This window comes from Sminthopsis crassicaudata, chromosome 5, assembly GCF_048593235.1.
Source record: "Sminthopsis crassicaudata isolate SCR6 chromosome 5, ASM4859323v1, whole genome shotgun sequence".
Classification (NCBI taxonomy): Eukaryota; Metazoa; Chordata; class Mammalia; order Dasyuromorphia; family Dasyuridae; genus Sminthopsis; species Sminthopsis crassicaudata.
The window spans coordinates 113,225,785-113,247,234 of NC_133621.1; the positions used below are offsets into that span (position 1 = coordinate 113,225,785).

The following is a 21,450-nucleotide window of genomic DNA, read 5'->3' on the forward strand; positions in this document are numbered from 1 at the left end:
GGGCAAAGACATATAAAGTTTGAACTTTATTATGGAGGCAATAGAGTGTTTACTAAGGAATTTTAGAAGTGTTAACATTTCCAGGCCTATGGGTAAAAATGATTATTTAGGTAGAAGTATGAATTGGAGGAGCAGGGTGTGAAGGGAAGATTATATGGAGATTTGTGCCAGAGGATTGGAGGGGAGGGAAACAGAGAAAGGTTGAAAAGGGAATAAAGAAATGGGGATATTAATCAGCTAGATTTCTGAGGTCAATCAGAATTACAAAAGCTCTTGAAAGCATGTCATATGAAGTTTGGATTAAGGAAATGGAAATGTGTAGACAGGGAAAGAGAAGATTTAGGAGTTTATATTATAGCTGTGTTTAAATATTTGGAAGGATGGCTTCCTTTAAGACTCAGCTCACAAGCCACCTTCTTTTAGTGGCCTTCCTTAAACCTCTAGCTTCTGTGGGTTTTTCGTTCAGGTTACATTGTATCTATGTTGTAAATATCATATGCCTATTTCCATACGTATTGTCTCCCAGATTAGAATGTAAACTCCTTGAAGGCAGGAATTTGGCTATTTCTTTGTATCTCTGGCACTTATTACACATTTTGTAGATGCTTATTAATTGATCATGCTGCTGTTGCAAATGCTAGAGATATAACGACAAAAATGAAACTATCTCTGCCCTCAAGAAATTAATCTTCTATAGGACATTACATATATACAGATATGTACAAAATGGGTATATACAAAATGTATACAAAATAAATTTAAATTAATACTTTTTTTTTTTTTTTTTTTTTGAGGAGATAAGTGTCCACTTCCAGATTGGGGAATGTGGAAAGGTCCTATGTAGGAGGTGACATTTGAGATGAACTTTGAAATTTGAATTGTAACAGACAGAAGTAAAGAGAATGTACATTCTAGTCAGAGGGCAGCTTTGCACTGTAGGTAATGAAATCTTATATATAGGGAACTACAAAAAGTTGGTCTGTCTGGGCCAACAGTAATGTAGCACTTGTTTCCTCAGATTTGGCCAAGCTGGACAAGGCCAGCTGGAAACTAAAAGAATTACACACATGTTAAGGAGAAGCAACAACCCTACAGTTATATGTTGGCTTGCATGCTTTTAGCTGGTTGTCAATAAACATTTATTGAGCTATCAAGTTTGCCAGAGACTGTGCTGCTAAGTGCAGAGGGTACAAAGAAAGGGAAAAGACATTCCTGGCTCTTTTTTTTTTTTTTTTTCCCCTGAGGCTGGGGTTAAGTGACTTGTCCAGGGTCACACATCTAGGAAGTGTTGAGTGTCTGAGACCACATTTGAACTCTGGTCCTCCTGAATTCAAGGCTGGTGCTCTATCCACTGCACCATCTACCTGCCCCCATTCCTGGCTCTTTAAGGGAAACAGCAAGAAAACAAGTATGTATAAACAAAATACAGACACAAAATAAAATGAAGATAACTAGCAGAAGGAAGTCTCTAGCAAAGGAGGATTGGGAAAGGTACTTATCAAATCTCTATTGAAACCAATAACTTAAAGATAGGAGGAGAATGTAGACAGGCTATTTCTGTGAGATGCTTTTTATTTCAGGCAAGGCAAATGAGATTTTATATATATAGATACACTTGCATATAGGTACATATACTTACACATACCTTGCATACATGTACATATTCACATATACACAAAACTGCCATTGCATATTTATACAATGTACATTTACATATATGTAAACATGCATTTACATTTATGCAACAATATTTCATATTTACACACCTAGGCAGTATATATTTACACATTTTAAATATATGTATGTATATTTAAATATATGCAAACTGTATTTTATGTACATTTATATATGTAACACATATCACTTTGCAAATTTTAAAGCAGCATATAAATATTAAATATTCTTTTTATTATTATTATAGCAAATGATTGCCTCACTGGCCTATTTCCAAGAGAGGTTAACCCCAAATTACGCTTGCTTATAGAAACGGGAAAATTAACAAGCAGATTATGTATGAAGCATTCTCAACTCTTCAAAATAGACAACCAAATAAAAACCGAAGCTATCATTAGCGTTGTCATTATAATTAATTATTATTGTTGTTGTTAAGATGATGACGGCAGGACTCGTTGGAGGGATGAGGAGGGGGAGGGGAAAAGGAGGAGGAGGAAGGGGAGGAGGAGGAAAAGGCCCGTGGAAGTGGAAGGAAAGCCAGAGGAAAAAGCCGAACTACAACTCCCAGAAGCCCTTGGGAAACTGCGCGCCGCTGCGGCGACCCTCCCCTTTCGGCGGCCGAGCCGGAGCACCGCCCATCTGGTGACGTCACTGAGAGGTGACGTCACGGCGCTCAGAGCGAGGCTTCGGTAGAGAAGCAGCCGCCGGAGCTGGAGTCGCCGCTGGTGGCGGAGGCAGCGAGAGAGCGAGCCAGGGAGGGAGGGGGGGGAAGCCGAGCTGAACGCGGAGCAGCGCGGCGCGGCGCCGAGAGCCGGGACCGGGACCGGGACCGGAGCCAGGGCCGGGGCAGCAGCTGCGGAGCCGACAGCCCGAGCGAGACAGCGCCGGGAAGCTCGGGGAGCCCGCTCCCAGCCCCCCAGCCGGACGGTGCCTGGTGTCTCCCCCGCCTCCCCTCCCGGGGGGAGGAGGAAGAGGCGGCGGCGGCGGCGGACCGGACCTCGGGGTGTCGCCGCCCCCACAGGAGGAGCCGGCCCGGCCGCGGGCTCCACAGCGCCGGGGCCCGGGGCCCGTGACAGACGGGCCTAGGAAGGGAAGAGGCGGCGGCGGCGGCGGCGGCGGCGGCGCAGGCGACGGGAAGGCAGCGGCGACACCATGTCATCTCCCAGCCCGGGCAAGAGGCGGATGGACACGGACGTGGTCAAGCTGTATCCTTCGTGCCGTGGGGGGGGGGGGGGTCTGCGTGTGTCTGTGTGTAGTGGTTCGGGAGCCGCCGAGTGGTGACACCTACCGACCCCCTCCCCCGGCCTTTCCTTTCCGGGACCTCCGGGGCCCGGGGGGCACTCTTCCCCACCCCCCACCCTGCGTGCCTCCCCTCCCCCCGTGCCCCGGGCTCCTCCTCAGCACCTCCCAATCCCTTTCATCGCCTCCATTAACCCCTCCAAAGACGCCTTGCTCCCCCTCTCCTGCACCCCCTCCATATCTATGACCTCACCCCTACAGTTTTTAAACCCCCAAAGACCGTCCTTTCCTCCTGGGACTGGGGGGGGGCTTCCTGCTTATCTCCCCCGGCTACTTGAGCCCCCTCTCAGCTGTCTAATTTAAGACCAAAGATGGGGATATCCCAGGATGGCTCCTTTCTCTTCTCAGAGAAGTCCCCCCAGTCCCTGCCAGGGTATGTGTGAGCGGGGGCAGCCCCAGCCCCTTTCCTTTTTTATTTCCACTTATGTTCGCGGGGAGAGGCAGGCAGTCCCCAATTGTGTCCAGCACTCCCTAACTAGCCCCCTATTTAAAAATAGCCCTGCGTGTACTTGTCAGGCGACCCCCGGGTGCTAGCTGGGCTGTCTGGGAGCACCCCACTTTGCTGCCTGCTTCTGACAAAGCAGACCTTTTGCCTCAGGGCTGTTCCGAGAGGGGCCTCCAGCTGCGGCCCCAGCGAGCAGGGGTGACACGGAGAGTGGAGAGCCCCCCCATCACTCCCCCCGCATCCCGGGGGGGGGCCGACTTTCCTTCCCTAACGCCCTTTTCCATGCACTAGGTCTGGGGCTGATCTGGAGAGATGGGATTGTGTGTGAGAAGGGAGCTCCGCAGTCCGGGCTTTTGTGGTGGTTAGTTATTAGTATTTACTCGGTGACTTCGGCCAGAGAAATTCCCGAAGGTTCCCGGGCCAAATTCTGGGTGGCTGTCGTTCTGTTGTTGTTGTGTGAGGGTGATTTGGAGGGTGTGGGGCGCGGGAGGAAACGAGCTCCGCCACTAGTCCCCGGGGGGAAATGGGGTAAAACGCAGTTGGAAAGTCCAGCGTACCTTCTTGCCCTCTCTTCCCCACCTCTCCTCCACTTCCCCCTGTGGCAGGGTTTTGTTTATATAACAAGTAGTTTGGCTGGATTCTCCAGAAGAATTCCTCCTTTTATTTATTTATTTTTTTTTCATTACTATTTTTGATTGGATGATTTATCTCTTCTGTAAAGGGTGGGCCATACTATTGAGTATTCAGTTAAAAAAAAACTTGTCCGAGTTTTAAAGTAGTCTTAAAAATGTTGGATTGTAGGTGGGGGATGGGTGGATGTTTGTCAAATTCAGAGACTGTTCATGGTATTTTCAGGAATGAGAAGGTGGCTTCCACCCTTACCCCACCCCAGAGAACTTGCCAGGGATTAGTTGCTGGGGACATTGAAGTTTGAGTCTGAGTTTTTATTTTTCTTATTTTTATTTTTTTGGGGGGAGAGGGAAGTTGTGTGTGTGAGAAAAGACAAAGAGGCAGAGGGGATGGATGAAGGAGTAAAAATTGTTTCTAGGCAAAAGGTAAAGCCAGACATTGTACTGTTCCTGATGTGGGTAATGGATGCTTGCAGTTGTGTTGGTGCCTTTTCATTAGGCTGTAGCAAAACTTGTAACAGGGCAGATATATTGTTTAGACAAAACTGCTTCAGATTTTAGTCTTGTTTAGAAAATAGGAAATGACACTGATTGTAGCAGAACCAGAGTTATTTTTATCCTGGATTTAGTCTTACTGTCAGACCCATGCAAATTTTCAGCTAGTGTTTAATTTAGTGGGGGAGGGAAGGGAGGAAACTGTTTTTTTTTTTTTTTTTTTTTTTTTTTAAACTATCATGTTCTTAAAATATATACATGTGTGTTTTTAAAAGGTTGAAAATAAGTGAGGCCCAATTTGACCGGAGTCTTTCCTAAGACTGCTCCTTTTGTTCATTTAGTAGTTGTGGCATCTAGAATGATTACCGCATTTAGGAGTAGGGGCATCTGGGGAAGGGAGGTGGTAAAGACAAAGAAGGGCAGGGTAATTTTTTTCCTCTTCTAAGTGGCTTTATTTTGTAGCTTATTTTTAGTAGATGATGAAGAAAGACAAAGATGCATTGGCTTCCTGTTCATTCCCCACCTTCACTCTTTTTTGACAAAAGAAAGCAAAGGTGCTTAGAAATCACAGGTCTATAGTAGTCTAACATCCTGGGCATTTAAAAGCCAGGGGGTTGTCTTTGCTATGTCTTTGTTTTTTTCATCCTAGCATAACCAACATGATTGAGAAGTTCATTTTTTTTTCAGATACCTTTGAAGATTTTCCTCCTTGTCTTTTTGTGTATTTTATTGGCCTCCTTCCTTGGATTAAATAAGATCTGTAGGCCCAAACTAAGCCATCACTTTTAAAAATATAAATAATATACTTGTATATTTAGCTAAAATAAGATAAGCTCTGTAACTAAAATAAGTGAAATTATATGGAAAGGAAAGAGTGTGTTGAAAATGAGACAGTGGGTGAGAAAGTTGAAAAACATAGGTCTGAAGGAATGTACTTGCTTGTTACCCCCACTGGCCCTTAATTTCTTGGGTTTGTGCTTACTACCATTTTCATTGCAGTCTCTTGTTTCAGCCCATTTTTGGATGTCTCCTGGGCATAATTATGCCACTAGGATTTACAGCCTGGCAGGGAACCTATATAGTACTAAAATAATAGGGTGTGGGGGTAGGGAGACAAGAACATGGATGTGTAAGTCTTGCCTCTGCTTTCTATGCCTTGGACAGTTTCATCAGAGACTGGACTTCTGTTAGTTGGAGTCAGTGATCTTTTTTTTTGTGACTGGATTGCTAAGAGATCAGACTTCTAAGTTATTTGCGGAGTGAGTGTTTTGCACCAATGCACTGAAATAATTTGCTGGGTGATTGTGTTCTGAAACTCTGACTCATTCATTGTTTCTCTCCTGGTCGTTGTGCAAACCTCCTTCTGGAACCTAAAACCAATTTAAATTGCTTCTTAGCACTGTGGGGATGTTGTCCCCCTCCCAGTACATGCCTTTACCCAGTAGAGTGACTCTGAGTGTGTCAAAGTGGGGAGAGGAAGGGCCCCCTTATCTATCCATTCAGCTCAATGGAATCTTTTCTGGGTCAGAAGTGGAGTGTTGCTTTTTAAATTTCAGTTTTAAAACTAGTTAATTATTTAGATTATACCAGCACTAGGGTTCTTCTATTCTTAACCTAGGATCTGCCCTCAAGGAATAACTTGTTAAATTTTTCCCCTGGTGGAGGAACAAACTGATCAGATTACACCTAGGTCCCTTGGCTGTGTGGGGGTTTTTTCTCTGTCTCACCCTGTTGCACAGTCTTTCTGATCCTTTTATCTGTGAACCAGAGGCCCCAGCTAAATGCCGAAGCTGGTTGTTTTGGGGAAGCGTCTGCTGGGGAAAGGCCGCAGGCACGGCTCCCTTTGGCTCATTGGCTGTTCTGTTACTACCCGGAAACGGAGCAGTGGGCGGAGCTGCCCAAACAGCTGATGGAGTGTGACCTAGAGTGTGTTTGTATACAACAGAGTGGGGGCTGGGGGAGTCTAGAGACAGACTTCAAAACCATAAATGGTGGGGAATCACAAGTGAATAAGTGGAGTCCTCCGCACAATCAAGAATCCCTACAGGGAGGTGATATGTCACAGTATTTGTACTTAAGAAGGTGAATAATTCTATGCATTTGTGAGTTAACAGATCATAGGATCTTGGATCTTGGAGGGGAAGGAACCCTAGAGCCCATCAATCCAAACTCCTTCATTTTCTGGTCTGGAAACTGAGGCCCAGGGAGGTCAAGTGACTGACTCACTGGCAGGTCTAAACAAAGCATTGTCTGAATTCATATCCTTGGCTCTTTTCTGAGAATAGTTTGGGTATTTATGAAGGAATTTATGTGGGGATTTTTGTTGGTATAGCTAATAGTAGAAATTTTGGTGGCAATTTTGAGAACAGGCTTTTTTTTCCTCTTCCGGAGGCAATACAGTAACTTAAGCAGAATCCATGACTTGAAATGTATTGAGCTGACTATATGCAGAGGCAGCATAATCAAAGCATAGTAGACATTTAACTTTCTTTGCCAACCTTCAAGTTGGTTTCAGAAAAGGGACTGCCAGTGTTGTAGAGTAGAAAATTCATTAATATGTTCACAATGAAAACTTTTTAGGATCTAATATACCTTTACGAATTGGACCTGCTATTTATTTTTCCATTACCAAAAGAATAAAAGGAAGGAACCAATGTTAATTAAGCACCTACTGTGTGCTAATAAGCATTTTCCTAATATCTCATTTGATCCTCACAACAGCCTTTGGAGGTAGATGCTGTAATTATCCCACTTTACGGTTGAGGAAACTAAGGCCAACAGAAGTAAAGTACCTGATCTAGTGTCATACTGTAGTGTCAGAGACAAGGTTTATAAGTCCTAGAAGGTCTTCCTGACTCAGAGCTAGCTACTGTGCAGCTCAGCTGCTTATAATACTTGAGGGTTTTATAGATCTTTCATAGCATTAGAGTAATGCAGATGAAAATCTTTGTATAAAGAACATTATATTATATTGTGATAAAGGAAGAAAGGTCATCATTGTCACATCTTAGAAATAAATTTTGTTTTAACATTTATATTTAAAAAGAAGTGGTAAAAATGTTCATAATTTCTCTGTCTCACTATAAATGAACACCTTTACTGTGGCTTTTTTTGACTTAAAAGAAAATGCAAATAAAAAATGTAAATGTGCAACCAATTTCTTTGAAATTGCTACTTAAAAAAACTTTGTTGTTTTGTCATTACTCTTTTGTTTTCACCCTTAATTTAGTTGTTGGGTTCCTTTTGTTCTACTTTATTTTTCACTTGAAGAATAGATAATTCTATAATCTTTTAACCAGCTCAAGTATCAACTGTGGTTTGGTTTTCATTTCCTGTGGTCTCTCTCTGAATGAGATCTTGGGATGGAAGTTGGAACAGTTTTTATATTCTTCACTCTTCTAGCTGAAATAAAAGATTTGGTAAATTATAATGTTCTGAGTTTGTCTCCAGTCTAGATTTTGGTGGCAAAAATAACATGCTGGTCGTTATCTTGGTTAAACAGGGACCCACATGAGTAAGCATTCACAGTTTTAGGCCGTCTGATTCCTACAGTTCTAGTAAGTTACACCCATATCTAAAAATTCAGCTTTCAGGAAAATAATTCCTACATTTGGGAACCATAAAAACTAACCCGGTGTATGTGCTTTTAATACTCTGGTTTTTGTGCTGTGTCATCTTGATTGTATATTTTGTGCAAAAATGATTGATCATGTTTTCAGTTAATTTTAGTATATCATTAATTGACTAGAATTTCTGATTGCTGGAAACATTGTATTTTGGGCTTGAGAAAAGAGTCAAAGTATTTTTTCATACAAAGTTCTCTGTAGTGGGCACTTAGATTTCAACACATTTTAAAAAACACTTAGTACCTCTACTGCACATTCTAGTTTGTTTTTTTAAGCTGGTTGTGACTCAGTGCTTAGTTACTAGGCTAACATATAGACTTGGGAAACTTATTCTGAAATCTTGTAGTGAGCAAAAAAGAATTGGATCTAGAGTAAGACTTAAGAGTTCAAGTTGTTTTACCTCTGATGTTTTTGTTAATCTGTAAAATGAGAATAATGTTCTCTGACTCTTTCCAGTGTTAATCCATATTCTTATTCTGCCTAACTTTTTAAGTAGCAACGTTCCCCATGTCTGTACTGTTTGTAGTGATGAAGAGCAATAAATTGGCTAATGCCAGTGGTGACTTGTTAACAGTGTCTACTAACATTATTGATTTAAATGAATTAAAATTAATGGTCTAAATACCCTAAATGCACAGTTAGATCTTTGGCTTTGGGGACCCTAAATTTTATTTTCACTCTTTGAGTTCCACATTCAATTCACAGGTGAAATTCTGTCTGTCATTAAACTGTCATTGTTTTTCCGTTTGTGACCATTTAATATTTGTGGAAAATCATGGCTCCAAAGCAGTTCTTGTCTGTACAATATTTGTTTCTGATATTCTCTGCCAAAGTACGATGTATGGTTACTTTAAAGTCTAAAATGGGTTTTTAAAAATTGGAGATTTAAAAAAAAATTTTTTTTTTGAGACTGGGGTTAAGTGACTTGCCCAGGGTCACATAGCTAGGAAGTGTTGAGTGTCTGAGATAGGAATTTGAACTCGGGTCCTCCTGAATTCAGGGCTGGTGCTCTATCCACTGCGCCACCTAGCTGCCCCTGGAGACGTTTTTTGTGCCATTTTTGTTAATTGGAAGCACAATGAAATCACAATCAAATTGTGTTTTTAAAAAGTTTATTCTGTTTTTTTCCCCAATTAATAAGCCTTACTTTTCCTTTTTCCTCCCCCCCCCCATTACTTTTACATTTTATAAATCACTTTATTTTTATATTTACCATGGAGAGAATTTAGATTTACATATTTTTTCAAAAACAGTATTTTAGTTGTTTTGTGTCTGCATTTTAAATTTTGCTACCTGATCTGTGTGTTTTATTTATGTATGTGTATGATTTAAATATTTTCAGTTTGGAGCATTTAAAAATTTTTTTCCCACTTCCTGTGGGAGGCAGTGATATCCTTTCCTTTTTCTTGCCCTTGTTCTATCTTGCCTTTCCTTTTCCCCTTTCCTTCATGGATTGGGGAGAACTAAAATGAGATGGAATAATATCAATACAGAATAGATCAATGCCAGGGCCATAGATAGACTGGAGGAATTATAAGAGATATTTTAATATCTTCCAGTTTTCACATTTTCTTCTGTTTGTAATTCACCCTTGTGTAATATCAGGGATTTAAAAAACTTAGACCTGATATCTTATGATCTGATAAGGTTTGAATATTTAATGATGAAAGCAGGTAGTAAGACTTTGCTTTGTAAACTTTAAATTAAGAGTTGTTGAATTACTTAGCCATTTTATTTCCTACTACACATTATCAGTATGCACCCCTGTTTACATATAGATATATGGAGTGTGTCTTAAAATCTTGTTAATCATTTGTTATTAGCAATGGAAAATCTTGATACTTTTCTATGGCAGTTTCCACTATTTTTCCATGTGTCCCTAAGAAGAGGAATTGGAGGTCACTGTGGCCAAATTTTGACTCTTATCTTTTGAATTATTTGACCAACATGAAATCATATGTATATGTGGGATAAAACTACATTCATTGTTTAGTAGTCAGAAGATCTCATCTTTCTAGGTTTGTAGGATTGTATTTCCTTTATTTATAAAATCTCAGATGAGTTGTTATGAATATAGAAATCAAGTAACCAGGCATGGCTTTGGTCACCTCTGGTACATTTGTTTAGAAACAGTTGTGCTCTCTGTGACTACTTAAAAATACCAGATGCCACATGATACATTGAAAAGTTCAACTAAATTTGGTATTATGTGAAAAAAGCAACTGTTAAATTGTTTTTCAACTTGCAAACGCTTGACAACTTCTGAAAAGTAGACTAATGGATATAGAGACTCATTATACAAGTAACCTTTATTTTTCCACTGTAGTGTTTTCCCCATAGTTTAGCCTTTTATCAGCATTAGGTTTCCCTGGTTATATTCAAGTCAAATATTATATGGTCTTATTCTATGGAAATTACTGGATTTAAGGTCATTTTGCAAATTCTAGAACCTATTCTTTGAAGTAGTGTTCCTCTGGTTAGATAGACTGGTACTTGAAATTTCAGCCTATTTTCCTTCCCTCAGTAAAGAAGGGAACAGGTTTATTGACTTTTTTTTTCTCTAATAAATTACCATTAGCTTTATTTTACCCATGTAATTTTTTTGGGGGTCAGCTTATTACTTCAAACCATATAGAAAAGTTGGTTGGCATATTTTTAAAACCAACGCATTTTGGATTTGAAGAAGGGATTGCATTTTCTAAAGTAATAAGGGCAAGACAATCAGTGTAGGAAGAAGCTGCTTTTTAAAGTTTTTTTCCTACTAGAGGAGCTTATTTTGTTTTTTAAAAATAATTTTGAATGAGAGGACCTAAAACCATTATCAAATGGTATCAAAAGTCACTACTATGACTAGTTAAAATTTGTTATTCCTAACATTTGTTAACTTTGTAAAAGCTGTGTTGATTAATGTTGCCAAAACTAGTTAAGTTTTTTTAAAGGAAGGAAAAAATTGTCTCCTGTCCATCCCCCTTTCCACCTCATATTGGATTCTCTGTGTTAAAACACTAATTTCTTAAGGAAGGGCAGGAAGTATATCTAAGTGTGTTCTAGTCTAATTGTCTGGATGGTTGCCCATTTTCTTGGCAGTAAAGAAAGGCAGCTGTTGAATGACATAACTTTGAATATCAAACGAGGACATATATTTGAGTATATGTGTATTCAGTGATTCAGTGTTTACCCTTTTTTTTTTTCCTTTTTCTTTTTTTGATCTTTGCCTTTTGTTGTATATGCTGTTGAGTTAGAAGACATAAACTACTTATCTTGAATTTGTGAGAGATTAAGTATATATCTGTCCTGATAATTATTTTGGTAGTGTTTTTATAACAGGTAGCCTAATTATCATTTGTTGCCTTTTCTTCCAAACTTAAATTTCTTTCTTTCTTTCTTTCTTTCTTTCTTTCTTTCTTTCTTTCTTTCTTTCTTTCTTTCTTTCTTTCTTTCTTTCTTTCTTTCTTTCTTTCTTTCTTTCTTTCTTTCTTTCTTTCTTTCTTTCTTTCTTTCTTTCTTTCTTTCTTTCTTTCTTTCTTTCTTTCTTTCTTTCTTTCTTTCTTTCTTTCTTTCTTTCTTTCTTTCTTTCTTTCTTTCTTTCTTTCTTTCTTTCTTTATTTTTTTAATTTTAAATACACATCGCTTTATGAATCACCTTGGGAGGGAAAACTCAAAAGGGAAAAACCATGGAAGAGAAAAAAACAACAGAAAAAAGAAGCGAACATAGCATGTGTTGTTGATTTCCATTCGAGCTCCATGGGTTTTTTCTGATGCAGGTGGTGTTTTCTATCCACTGACCCCCTGAAAAGAAGCAAGCCTATTGATCAGCGCACCATCTTGCACGATGTATTCCTGGTTCTGCTTGTTGCGCTCTGCATCAGTTCCTGTAAATCTCTCCAGGCCTTTCTACAATCAGCTTGTTCGTCATTTTGTATAGAACAATAATATTCCATCACCTTCATGTACCACAACTCGTCCGGCCGTTCCCCAGTGGACGGACATCCAAACCTTTTCCGATTCTTTGCTAGCACATAAAGCAGTGCTACAAACTTTCTTGCACCTGTGGGTCCTTTTTCCTCTTTATGGCCAAACTTAAATTTCTTTACAAACAGGTGGAAAATTTAAATTTTCAAATTTGTATTTATTTATTCATTTGTTCATTTATCTCTAGCATTTCTTAACTGTTCCACTTCTTTGGTGGCCCCTCTAAATCCCAAGAGGAAGATAATTTATGTTGATAAAAGTAGTCCTAAGTTGATAAAAATTCTTCCTTTAAAGAGGAGTGGGATCTCAAGGGCCTTGGAGAATCTAATATTTTTCTAAGTTATCTTGAGTGTTTCAGTACTTTTCTTTTTTTTTTTTTTCTTTCTTTCTTTCTTTTTTTTTTTTCTGAGGATGGGGTTAAGTGATTTGCCCAGGGTCACACAGCTAGGAAGTATTAAGTGTCTGAGACCAGATTTGAACTTTGGGTCCTCCTGAATTTAAGGCTGGTGTTCTATCCACTTGAGAACTGAACGTAGCCCTAGAAAAGACTGTGTTTTCAGTACTTTTCAGTCAAATAAAATTAAAAATATTATCAAATCGAATACTACTTTCCTGTACTTTGAGGTCCAAATTTAACTTGTCCTCTTTAACCCCAATTGTTTTAATAACAAATCCTGAATTTTCCAAAGTTCACTCTCATGTTGTACATTCATGCTGACCATTCTGTTATGTAGTTAATGTATTAGATGTTATCTGAGAAGCATTGAAAGCATGGTAGTTATTTCTAGCCTGTAATTTTGATTTTGCTGTCTTTTGTGGTTGCGGAATTCAGGTTCAAGTGTCTAATGTTTGGATTGGCTATTTTTCTATCTGACCTTTTCTTTATTGAATTATATTTTAGTCCTCATATTAAAAGGCTTCCTTTGTAACCAAAATTCATTCTAGAGAAAGAGGAAGAGTATCTGTTCCTGCATGTATTTCATGTGCATATTAAGTTTTTGGTTTGCTGCAACAAATAAAGTTACAAGATGGCTTTTATCATTTTAGCATTAAAGCTTTCTTTATAATCAGTTTTTTGGTGTTATGACATTACTGAATCTGAATCTTCAGCTTTAAAAATCAAAAGATTACTATCTATGATGATAAATGTCATAATATTAGCACAGAGTAGTAGAAATATTTGAATTCAGGAAAGGTTTATTAAGTTCCTGCTACTTCCTAGGCACTTAGAGGTATAGAGTTAAGAACAAGACCAACCTACTTTTTAAAGTAGTTTATATTCTGCTATAACTGCTATATAAAGACAAGTATTATAAGAATAATAGCCAAACTTTTATGGTGCTTCAAGGTTTGCAGAGTAGATCAAAATTATGCCATAAAATATAAGGTGGAGAGTGAAGAAGACTAAGGAGAGGTCCAGACATGAGAAGGAAAGACATTTATATGGGCATCTGTATGGGGGATGAGAAAAATTGCATGGAGAACTCCTGACATCACCCTTGAAAGGAAGAAGATAAAACTTCTGAAAGACAGATGAATTGGGACTTCATTCCATGTATAATGGTTAGACTCTATGAATGTCTTGGGTATTGGAGTTCATGAAACATAACTGGTAAACAGTATAAAACTCTACAGAAATATTAAGGAAATAGGAGACATTAAAAACCCTTAAATTAGCAATTAAGTGGTATGTACTTTGTTTCCAATTTTTAGCTTCCACAAAAATGCTAGCCTTGATTGTTAAAGATACGATTAACAACTATTTCATGAATATGAGGTATTAATAGACTTGGTAGTAAAATTACTGAGTCTTTTTGTTGTTGTTATTGTTGCAAGGTGGTTGGAATTGAGTGACTTACCCAGAGTCACACAGCTAGTGTCAATTTTCTGAATTCAACTTTGAACTCAGGTCTGACTAATTCTAGGGCTGGTACTCTAAATACTGTGCAACCTAGCTGCCCTTGATAATCTTTTAAAGATGTAATTTGTAAGGTCTTATGTACCAGGGGGATGGAGGGTAAATAATCTTATTCACTAAATAACTATTTATCATTAAACTCTGCATTATTGACATGTTAAAAGATTTTACCTTTATATAGTGTTTTCACATTTCCCCCCCCCCCCCCCCCCCCCTCATTTAATCTTGACTAAAATCCTGTGAGCTGTTTGCTAGGCAGGCACTATTCTCATTTTGCAGATGAGGATAAGTGATCTACCACAGCTGAAAATGACAGATCCTCAATTAGCATCCATTTTCCAATTTCTAGTTTAGTAGTCATCCCAAATACATCCATATGTCAGTCCTGGTGTATAACTTAATGGATACATTTTAGAACATTGCCTAATGCTAAGAAAGATTGTGATTTCCCTTGATTGATTAGCTAGTAATTGTGAGCTGAGGTTGAAATTTAGATCCCAAATACAGTGTTCTATGATATTAAGAATTTACTATATTCTGGCAAATCAAATCCCTAAAGTTCTTTATGAAAAAGGTATAGAAAGAGAATCCTGCTGTGATAATTCACAAATCATGCTTCATATCTTTAATATTTCTCATTTAATCCGACAGAGGTTTTCTTGCTGTTACTTTATGTGTTTTGAGGAAGCAGATATTTAATTGCTTCTTGGGATGGCACTTTTTGAATGCCATTCAAAATTAAATCACCATTTAAGATGGTGATCTTAAATTTCTGCAATCTTAACCTATATCTCTTAATATATATCTCTTCAATAAGTCCCATAATAGAAATAATATTAAAAAGCAGGTAGTATTGTCCAAATATTAAAAGCATTGTGTTGGTGGAAGTAAAGTGCTAAGAATTTTCTTTAGACCTTTGTGGCCTTTAGCATTAGTTAAAAAGTGACAACTTTTAGCAGTATTGTTTCTAATTAAAAGATTAAGTCAATTATTTGCTGTTTGATATAGAAAATGGACTTGGCTATAAAGTAATGTAATACTATTTCCCTTATAAACTTGAATTAGTCTTATTAACAGTTACAGTGCAACTGTTTGAACTGTTTAATCAGCTACACAAGAGATGAAAAGACTAATTCAAAATGATTTATCTTGTTAATATTTAGTCATTTTTTTGGTAATAGTCTGAATTATGTTCTTAGTTTCTTAAGAAAGCACAGGTTTTTCATAAGGTGATGTAGAGAGAAAAGAATAGCAAGAGTGTGTTAGGTTATAAATCTTGTTTGGTGCTAAGAATAACAGAACTTACATTATTATTAGTATAACAAAAACTGAAGAGGCAAACTCTTTCCCCTGCTGAACCCTACCTTCCTTGTCAGGTATTTTTTAATTAGGCATTGGATAGATAGAAGACTAGATCTGGAGTCAGGAATGTCTTGTTCAGTTGTGGCCTCAGACACTTTAACTAGTGAGGTAAGACATTTAACCCTGATTGTTTCCTAAAGAGAAAAAAAGAATCATAGAGATAAGTTATATTTACTCTCTGTCTTAATTTTCTCATTTGTACATTTGTGATAATAATAGTACTTAGCTCCCAGGGTTGTTTATGAAGGTCAAATGAGATAATATTTGTGAAGGGCTTTGCAAATCTTTAAAATGTTACACAATGCTGCTGTTGTTTTATTAATGTACACTTTAACCAGTATATGGTGAAATGATTCTAAGCCAAGAAAATATTTTTCAGTTTTCAAAATGTATTGTCAAATGCCTTCATTACTTAAAATAGTTTTTGGTCTTTATTTTGTACATTAAGTTGAATATGATTTAATAATTTCCCCAGGCCAAGGACCTCATTTGTTAGTTTGAACTAGAATTCAGTTCTTGAGCATTAAAAATTATATCTCCACATTTTAACAACTTTATCTTAAGATTTTAAGTATTTTAGAGGGTGAAAAAAAGTTTGCTTCTTAAATTGTTGAATAATGTTGTTTCATTTAGAAACTTTAATATTCTGCCAATTTTAGTTATTAGGGTAAAGTTATGAGTAGATATTTTTTGTTCCTTAAACAATTTCATTCAGTTCTTTAAACTGGATTAATTATATTAAAAGGAAAGTCAATTTTGTTTTTAGCAGGAATATTCTAATGCTTTCATCCCATTTCTTAATCTTTGATATTTTGAATCCCTTATTGTTGTTTAAAATCAATACAAATTCATAATATGAGCTTTCCGGTACCTTCAGTTGAAAATAGTGTATCAATCATTAGTGCCCAGAAGCCATGCACATCTTTTAGATGTGTTAACTATATTTAGCTAGTTTCATGGACAGTTTTATTTCCCACATTTGATTGAAGTAGATGTATAATAAACTTTATATCTGAGATGAAGGTTACCCTCTATTTGGGTCTTTCCCAAAAGAAATAAAGGCATAATTTTATTTGCTTTATGTTACTTTGGGAATCATGGAATTTTAAAATAAAAAATGATTTTAGATTTTAAAAAATGCTGTGGATAAAGTGCCTTTGATTTCTTATAGGATTAATTGGATTGGGTGAGGTTTATGTTCTTATCCAGTGTTAATTCTAATGAAGACGTGTTATCTCTAGCTATATAAAAGTTTTTATAAAATTTTACAAAAATTTTCTAAGTATTACATCTCTTATCACTATATCATTTTATACTTTTGTGTTGTGTCTATCCATTTTGTTGAAACTAGGTTGAAACTATTAACAAAAATCCTGCTTTGCCTAGAAAATAGAAAATTTCTACCAGAGCAATGAAATATTCTGTGAGTTCTCTAGGTAACTGAAAAAAATCTATATTTCTAAAATATGTTACATTTTTTTTTACTAGTTCATGTAATTGATAGTTGAGGCTCTTGGATAAGTCTTCTATTTTAAAATTCTATCAAATCCAATTTTAAATTTAAAATATTAATTCTTATATTCATATTACTTTCATTTTCAGATATACCACTCCCCTCTTAAGTGATCTGTTTGGTGTAACAAAGAGTAAAAAAGAGAAAAAAAAAAACCTCAGCAAAACTATTGAACACACCAACTAAGACATTATTATCTGTGACATTCCCCACCTCTTCAAATAATAGGTGAATCTTCTTTGCCCTTTTTAGAACATACTTGGTCTGTTCTATTTTTGGCTTTCTTCATTATGGCTAAATACAAATACTGTTAATAAGCAGAATTAGATTTAATTTTCATTTTGATAGAAAAGTAAAAAAATTTTTACTTTTACTACTTTTGAATATAAAAATGTGTATGCCAAGTTATAATGAGAATTTACATAGCATTTTAAAGTTTGCAGAGTCTTTTTCAATTAGTATCTCACTTGAGCTCACAACATTCCTGGGGACCTGTTCACTATTATTAATTCCGTTTTATAGTGGAGGAAACTGAGGCAGAGGGAGGTGGAGTGATTGGCCCAGGCTCAGCTTGCAAGGTTTGAGGCTGTATTTGAATCCAGGTCTTCATAGCTCCCAGTCCGCAATTGTCTCTACTTTGCCACCTAGTTGTCCCTGAATTATCAGAGATGCCCTTGTTTTCTGTCTTTTTTTGATGAAACTTCTCTCTTTCTCTCCTTCTCTTCCCTCCTCCCTTCCCCCTCCCCCCTCAAGAGTGCCATCCTGGGAAAAAACAGAATCTGTTAGAAGAGTAAACCCTCCAGGAGGGGAGTGCTGTATACAAGGCCATGTGCTAAAATATAGGGCAGTGGAATCTCTGGGCTGATTGGGGGTCGAGGTCAGAAAGGAACCCATGGAGGGGAGAATAGAAATCAGGACAGGGGCTCCTTTAGACCTCCTGGAGATTGCTGACATAGTGAATGGAAGGAGTCCTGACATGTGAATCTGAGCCTCTGGAGTCTCCATACCTCTTCGCTGTGTTCACTGGTCTCCAGAGTCCTTCCTGGCTTTGTTCTTGTTCCCAGCAGGGAGTTTTCTCCCCTTTGAGAAGGACTGGGGACCTTCCAGTGAGCAGACCCCTCCATCTTTTCTCCTTCATTATTTCTATTGCAGAGCAGGTTCCATCATCAATTTACTTTTAATTCACTCTGCTCAAGGAGAGGTGGAGTCTTGGGTAGCAGCAGGCACTGGGCCTGACTCTGAGCCTTCAGACCTGGATGGTTTCTTCCCAGGTGACCATCCACACTTCTGTGTGCCCCTGGCTTTCTACTGGGAAAATAAGGTGGAGTTGGTAGGAGGGCCTTTCAGGGGGTCTTCAGCTCTGTATAGAAATGCTGAACCTGTGATTCAAGACAAAATCCATGCTCCCTAATACACATTCAGATCTCCAGATTTGGTTCCACTGCTGGGCTTTGAGCCACTCATGGGGATTTTTCTTCTTGGAAGACTCTTCTGTCCAAGCAACTGACATCCAATTCTTGTGCTTTGTCCTTACCCCCATCTTAACCGGGCTCCCCCATTCCTACTTTGTAGAGGGAATCTCTCTGGCTTCAGAACTAACAGCTTTCTGTACCTTTCTTGTTTGCATGTTATGCACATGTATTTTCTCATTGGTTAGATTTTAAGTTTCATAAGCCATCTTTTTAAAAAACTATCTTAGTGGGGGCAGCTAAATGGCCTAGTAGATAGAGTATGGGAGTGGGGGGTAGTCAGGAGGACCCTGAGTTTGAGTGTGGCCTCAGACACTTAACACTTTCTAGTTATGTAATCCTGGGCAAGTCCAATTGCCTTGAATTAAAAAATAAAAGTTAAAAAAAAATTTCAGGGTATATACATAATAGGTCCTAATTCTTTGTTAAGTCAGAGTTTTAGATTTTATATATGTATATATTTAGATTATATTTATATTAAGTCTTTGAACTCTTTAAGTCTGTGATCATCTTCGTGTTTGTACTCAAAGCATCCTTGTTTTGTGGAATAGTATAATTTATTTTTTACAGATGGAAAACTGAATTAATTAAACTTTGGCAGAATCCTAGAGTTTGGATTTGGGACCTAAACCCAAATGTGGATTAGATTGTGAATTTAGTTGGCATAAGTTTCCTGCCTCTGGTTGTAGAGCAGAATAACTAGGTTTTCATAAACCAAGTTTTAAGTTTTTAAACTTAAATTTTTTATCTAGCTCAAGCATTAAAAAAAAAGCCCTTTATTCTGGCATTTAGCTACCACTTTGTTGTAGCTGAAATAGACTTAGGTTTTGTAGTGCATAGGGCATAGTTTACTTTTTTGTCTGAGTAGACAGTTCATTTATCATGGGCTCTATAAATAGTAGTAATCTTGCAGTTTTAAAATATAGTTGTCTTAAGCTTTAATAGATTTACTTTTAAGCACTATTTGCAGAAAGTTTCCATCATTTAATTTATAAGCTTAAGGATATTATAAACATCCTGTTTAGTAAAAACTTATCCACTTTTCAGTTTTTTCTTGTCAAATTGAGAGATTAATAGTAACAGAACTCAAAGATATCAAAATGTTTATTAATGATGTGGGGGCAGCTAGATGGTACAGGGGATAGAGTGCCAAATGTAGAGTCAGTAACATGTGAGTTAAAATTCTAGACATTTCCTGACTCTGTATCTCGGGCAAGCCACTCATGTTTGCCTCAGTTTCCTTATCTGTAAAATAGGGTAGAGAAGGAAATGGCAAAGTGCCCCAGTATCTCTACCAAGAAAACTCCGAATGTGGACTCACCAAGAGTTGGGCATGGTAGAAATGATTGAATAATAAGAATGGTAATGTGGATAGAGGCAGAACCCACACTGGCAAAAATCTTAGACTTTTAAAGGGAGAGATTGTTTCAGTCTTTTTTTTTTTTTTTTTTTTTTTTTTTTTTTTTGGCATTCTCCAGTGTCTGTCACAAGGTAGTTTGTTGATTGGTATTATGTAGTGGTAGTAAAATAATTGGCATGAGAGGAATCTTTTGCGCAGTTGAATGTACTTTTGAATCTCCCCTCTCCTCTGTCTCTGACAGATGTCTTCCTTCAGATGTAACCCTGTATTATAATATGGAGTCGACCCAGCTTTCTCAAAGTTAGGTCAGCAAAGCAAAGTATGGCAGGTGTCACCTATCTGAAAAGCTTTAACATATAGATTCAAGATTGTGTCTGTCATCCTGTAACTGACAGTCTTGTTGGGAGGGGTTTATTAGCAGGTGGCAAATTTTTTTTTTTTTTTTTGCTACAGCAGCTCATTATAGTGCACCTACTGCTAGTATCTTATCTAAGATATGTCTTATCTAAGAATTTAAATTTAAATTTGGTTAAAAATGGCTGAATAATGAGTGTCCAGAGGAACCAAGAATAGCAAATTTACTACATTGTTTACTAGTGGTGGAGAAATGCTAGATTTCAAATTTACTTTTTCAGAGTCATTTGCATTACTAGAATTTTATTCCAACTGGTTTTGGGAGGATGCAGTAATAGAGATAAAGACTTAATCTTTTAGACATTTTGTAGTCTCTTAAAGAGGTCTCTTTTGGAATGGAGAGATACCCAGGTTCTATAACTGTGACTCTTATACTTCAGTTAACTTCTATACAAAAGGGTGATGACAGTATCATATAATGAAGTGTAAATTACAAATTATGCAAATGCAAAATACACTCAAACACACAGTGATGGCTTTGGGGATGGTGTTATGTTGTTGATAGATTTTTTAGTTAACTATGGAATACTAATTTTTTTTATTATAGCTTTTTATTCATAAGACATATGCATGGGTTATTTTTCAGCATTGACCCTTGGCAAAACCTTCTGTTCCAACTTTTCCCCTCCTTTGCCTCACCTCTTCCCTCAGACAGCAGCTAGATCAATACATGTTAAATATGTTAAAGTACTATGGAATACTTTTTGGAATAAATAAGTGCTTTAAACTTGGAAAGACATTATTATTATTATTATTATTATTATTTTGACTTATGGAATAGAGGATGAAGTGGAATGGGAAATTTAGATTGAGGATCAGAAATAGAAGACTTAGATTTGCAAATAGGTTTGCCTTGCCAGAAAAAAAAAGAATAGAATTAAGGATAAAATGGGCAAGATATTGAAGAAATGGTCATTAGTTTATTGATATGATGAACAATTGAGTATTGGAAAGGATTTGTGGTTATTCTTAAATCTTCCTATAGAGCGGATATTTTTTATAGCTGTGTCTCTTTTTAATTCGACATCAGTTGAATTTAGAAAGCCTTCCAAAGGTGTGTATATATGGAACTTCAAAAAGAGGTTGCAGTAATGCAAGGCATGACTTAAGTTTCAATAGGGAATAGAATAATCTCTGAAATTTTTGCATTAAAATGATTAAATAATATCAAAGTAATATTACCTCCTCAGAAAACTTTGATGATAACAACTTTGTTGTAACATTATTTACAGTGTAAAACCAAAAAAATTCAACAGAAATTTGGAAACCATCAA

The 21,450-nt window shown here is 37.3% G+C and overlaps 1 protein-coding gene and 1 long non-coding RNA gene across 2 annotated transcripts in view; both read left to right on the forward strand.

Annotated features, from left to right (window-relative positions):
- Nucleotides 1-2,398: 2,398 nt before the first annotated feature.
- Nucleotides 2,399-21,450, forward strand: part of UBE2H (ubiquitin conjugating enzyme E2 H) — a 130,483-nt gene continuing 111,431 nt past the window's right edge. The window contains exon 1 of the mRNA XM_074267944.1: nucleotides 2,399-2,879. Within this exon, the coding sequence (XP_074124045.1) occupies nucleotides 2,827-2,879 (53 nt within the window). The 5' untranslated portion in view covers nucleotides 2,399-2,826. The remainder of the gene's footprint in view (nucleotides 2,880-21,450) is intronic.
- Nucleotides 11,683-17,119, forward strand: LOC141543089 (uncharacterized). Its single transcript, XR_012482326.1, has 2 exons — nucleotides 11,683-15,528; nucleotides 17,023-17,119. It is a non-coding gene; the product is annotated as an uncharacterized LOC141543089 (long non-coding RNA).